The sequence below is a fragment of the Ranitomeya imitator genome, chromosome 3, assembly GCF_032444005.1.
Source record: "Ranitomeya imitator isolate aRanImi1 chromosome 3, aRanImi1.pri, whole genome shotgun sequence".
NCBI lineage: Eukaryota > Metazoa > Chordata > Amphibia > Anura > Dendrobatidae > Ranitomeya > Ranitomeya imitator.
Genome location: NC_091284.1, coordinates 832262536 through 832266068, shown reverse-complemented (window position 1 = coordinate 832266068; position 3533 = coordinate 832262536). Strand labels below are relative to the sequence as shown.

The 3533-nt window shown below is 47.0% G+C and overlaps 1 protein-coding gene across 1 annotated transcript; it reads right to left on the bottom strand.

Moving 5' to 3' along the window:
• Positions 1-1689: 1689 nt before the first annotated feature.
• LOC138672380 (trophoblast glycoprotein-like) lies at positions 1690-3113 on the bottom strand. Its single transcript, XM_069760314.1, has one exon. The coding sequence runs from the start codon at positions 2878-2880 to the stop codon at positions 1807-1809; it is 1074 nt and encodes a 357-aa protein (XP_069616415.1). The 5' UTR covers positions 2881-3113; the 3' UTR covers positions 1690-1806.
• Positions 3114-3533: the final 420 nt, after the last annotated feature.

Here is a 3533-nt window from a genome sequence, read left to right as displayed (position 1 = left end):
TGCAGCCACCACTAGGGGGAGCTCCCTGTATAGAGATACATGATAAGATCCTGTCTGCAGCCACCACTAGGTGGAGCTCCCTGTATACAAAGATACATGATAAGATCCTGTCTGCAGCCACCACTAGAGGGAGCTCCCTGTATACAGAAATACATGATAAGATCCTGTCTGCAGTCACCACTAGAGGGAGCTCCCTGTATACAGAGATACATGATAAGATCCTGTCTGCAGCCACCACTAGGGGGAGCTCCCTGTATACAGAGATACATGATAAGATCCTGTCTGCAGTCACCACTAGAGGGAGCTCCCTGTATACAGAGATACATGATAAGATCCTGTCTGCAGCCACCACTAGGGGGAGCTCCCTGTATACAGAGATACATGATAAGATCCTGTCTGCAGCCACCACTAGGGGGAGCTCCCTGTATGCAAAGTATAGTAGATGTCACCTGCAGTCCTATGTAACACCACAGATAACACAGTGATAACTGTCTGAGTACAGATAATGTAGTATTTGTCACTTGCAGTCCTATGTAACACCACAGATAACACAGTGATAACTCTCTGAGTACAGATAATGTAGTAGATGTCACCTGCAGTCGTATGTAACAACACAGATAACACAGTGATAACTCTCTGAGCACAGATAATGTAGTATTTTTCACCTGCAGTCCTATGTAACACTTGATAATATAACAATAAAGTATATCGATTGCTACATTCAGCTATACGAGAATTAGTATGATGATGACCATGATGACTATGACGATGACGATGATGACGATGATGATGTTGAGGATTCCCAGCTTCCTCCCTTTTTCCTCTGCTCATTGTTGCTGTAGATCTCGTCCTGACTGATGAGAATTCTCTCTCTGAGAATTGGAGCACTACATTGTTAGAAGCCTGCCAGGTTCCTCAGGTGTCTCTGCTCCCTGGACGTCTCAGACCCTTAGGTGGCTCCTCAGGTGTCTCTGCTCCCTGGACGTCTCAGACCCTTAGGTGGCTCCTCCATCACCTGACTATTCCCTGCCTGGTTCATGAGGTGTCTCCTCTCGCTGGACGTCTCGGACCCTTAGGTAGCTTCTCTGTCACCTGACTATTGCCTGCCAGGTTCCTCAGGTATCTCTGCTCCCTGGATGTCTCGGACCCTTAGGTGGCTCCTCCGTCACCTGACTATTCCCTGCCTGGTTCCTCAGGTGTCTCTGCTCCCTGGATATCTTGGACCCTTAGGTGGCTCCCCCGTCACCTGACTATTCCCTGCCTGGTTCCTCAGGTGTCTCCTCTTGCTGGACGTCTCTGACCCTTAGGTGGCTCCTCCATCACCTGACTATTGCCTACCAGGTTCCTCAGGTGTCTCTGCTCCCTGGATGTCTCGGACCCTTAGGTGGCTCCTCCGTCACCTGACTATTCCCTGCCTGGTTCCTCAGGTGTCTCTGCTCCCTGGACGTCTCGGACCCTTAGGTGGCTCCTCCGTCACCTGACTATTCCCTGCCTGGTTCCTCAGGTGTCTCTGCTCCCTGGACGTCTCGGACCCTTAGGTAGCTCCTCCGTCACCTGACTATTCCCTGCCTGGTTCCTCAGGTGTCTCCGCTCGCTGGACGTCTCTGACCCTCAGTCATCACCGGACTGACCCCATAATAAATCTACTCACCAGACGTGTCTTGCGTCATGTGACCTGTATTTGGTACAGTATATACAGTGAGATTCACATATACATTATATATATGTTATGACTTCATTTCCCATTTGCATTATAATAAATAAAAATCTCCAGTAGAGCAGAACTGGAGACCAGTTTGACCAGTTTTAAATCCCAGTTGAGGCATTTGACCTCCTCGGGTCCGAGTCTTGTTCATATCGGTAATGATATCCTTCCATTTGGTCCCTGCAGGCTTCCCGGAAATTATTGAGCCACCTCTTAATCCCTCGTCTGTTCAAGTAGAGGACCATAAGGAATATCACCCCTATCAGAGCCAGCACTATACCGAAGAAGACGTAGGAGGCAGTCTCCAGTTCCTCACTGATACACTTTAGGTTGTCAGTTTTCATGCGTAAGACAAGTGTCCCATTTTGGGTTGGAGGAGCCGAGCACTTAAGATTTTGGTCTTCCGAGGTCTGAGATGTATTTTTCAACCACAAGATCATGTCGATGGTCTTGCAGTCACAGATGATTGGGTTAGGGCTTAGAAAGACTCGGGCTTTCATTTCCTTAAGTAGCAAAATTGTGTCTTTATCAATCATCTTAATTGAATTATTCCTCAGGTTGATGGTCTGCAAACTTCGAAGATCCAAGATGTTCTTGGGGAAAGTTTGTAAATCATTGCTGGTAAGTTCTAAATTTCGGAGGTTTGCCAAACCATCTGTCCAATGAGAGTTAAACAATTGTTCCCGTAGGGCACCGTTTAATTTTAAGGTTACCAGTTGACTTAATCCTAAGAATGTCTCGTTAGACAAATACTCCAGTGGGTTGTTGCTAAGGTCCAGGTTGGTCAGGTTGGGTAAGTCATAGAACGCCTTCGACTCGATGGCTTGAATGTTGTTATTGATAAGGAGAAGAATCGTTAGGTTGCTTAACTGTATCCCATCCTTCCGAAAGTAGGAACCTTGGAGGACACTTATATTGCTTCCAGAGATTGACAGGTTCAGGACCCAGTGAGGGACATCCTCTGGGAATTCCTGCTGAGAAGATAGGACTTGGCATTGCACCACACCAGTCTTATTATGGCAGTGGCAATTTAAGGGGCAACAAAGGGTGACATTGACCAAGACGAGCATCCCGATCAACTTCAAGACCAAAGTATCATGAGGTTCAGAAGAGCTTAGCAAGGCGGTGGTGATCATAAGGTGGCCATGCCGGTTGGGATTGAATCTTCGGAGCATGTTTCACAGTTTTGAATCGATTTAGGAAAATAATTGTCCTTGTGTCCTGGTGATGATCAACAGAAGGAGGCACCAAAGCTGGTGTCTTCACTCTCATCCTCAGCTGATGTCAATCCATGGGGAGGCTGGAGGAGTCTCGTGGATGTTCTCCAGCAGCATCACACGGAGCTTCTGAAGTCAGGGAGCCCGGCGTCCTCGGATTGGAAACTCTTAACTTGATTTTGACGTCTCCGACAGGTCGGATGGATGGAGTGGTGTCTCACAGAGATGCCTCTCCCCTCTCCACCACATGAGAAGAGGCTCCCCGCCCATCATCAGCTGCTCCTTCTATTGTAGAGGAAGGAAGGATTTGCTGGGAACCCGCATCATGTCCCCGGCCAGCCAGGCTTAACCCTCCAATGCTCTGATCCGAGAGGCGATCCTACAATGATACAATCCATCCTCCCCGCAGCTCCTCATCCTTCACTGATAGCTTACTCCTTTTCTATACATTTTTAATTGTATTTTATTAGAAAAATTTAAAGGAAAAAAAAAGGAAAGGAATTTTCTTCCTGTTCTGATTTTTGTGAATTTTTGCACTTTTTCTATCTTTGAAAAAATACAGACTAACTGTATATAGAGCTAACGTTTCCACAATGTTTCCTTTCTGTTCT

Bases quoted from the DNA above. Each gene is read 5' to 3' on its own strand.
- LOC138672380 (XM_069760314.1), bottom strand. From the start codon at position 2,880: ATGCTCCGAAGATTCAATCCCAACCGGCATGGCCACCTTATGATCACC.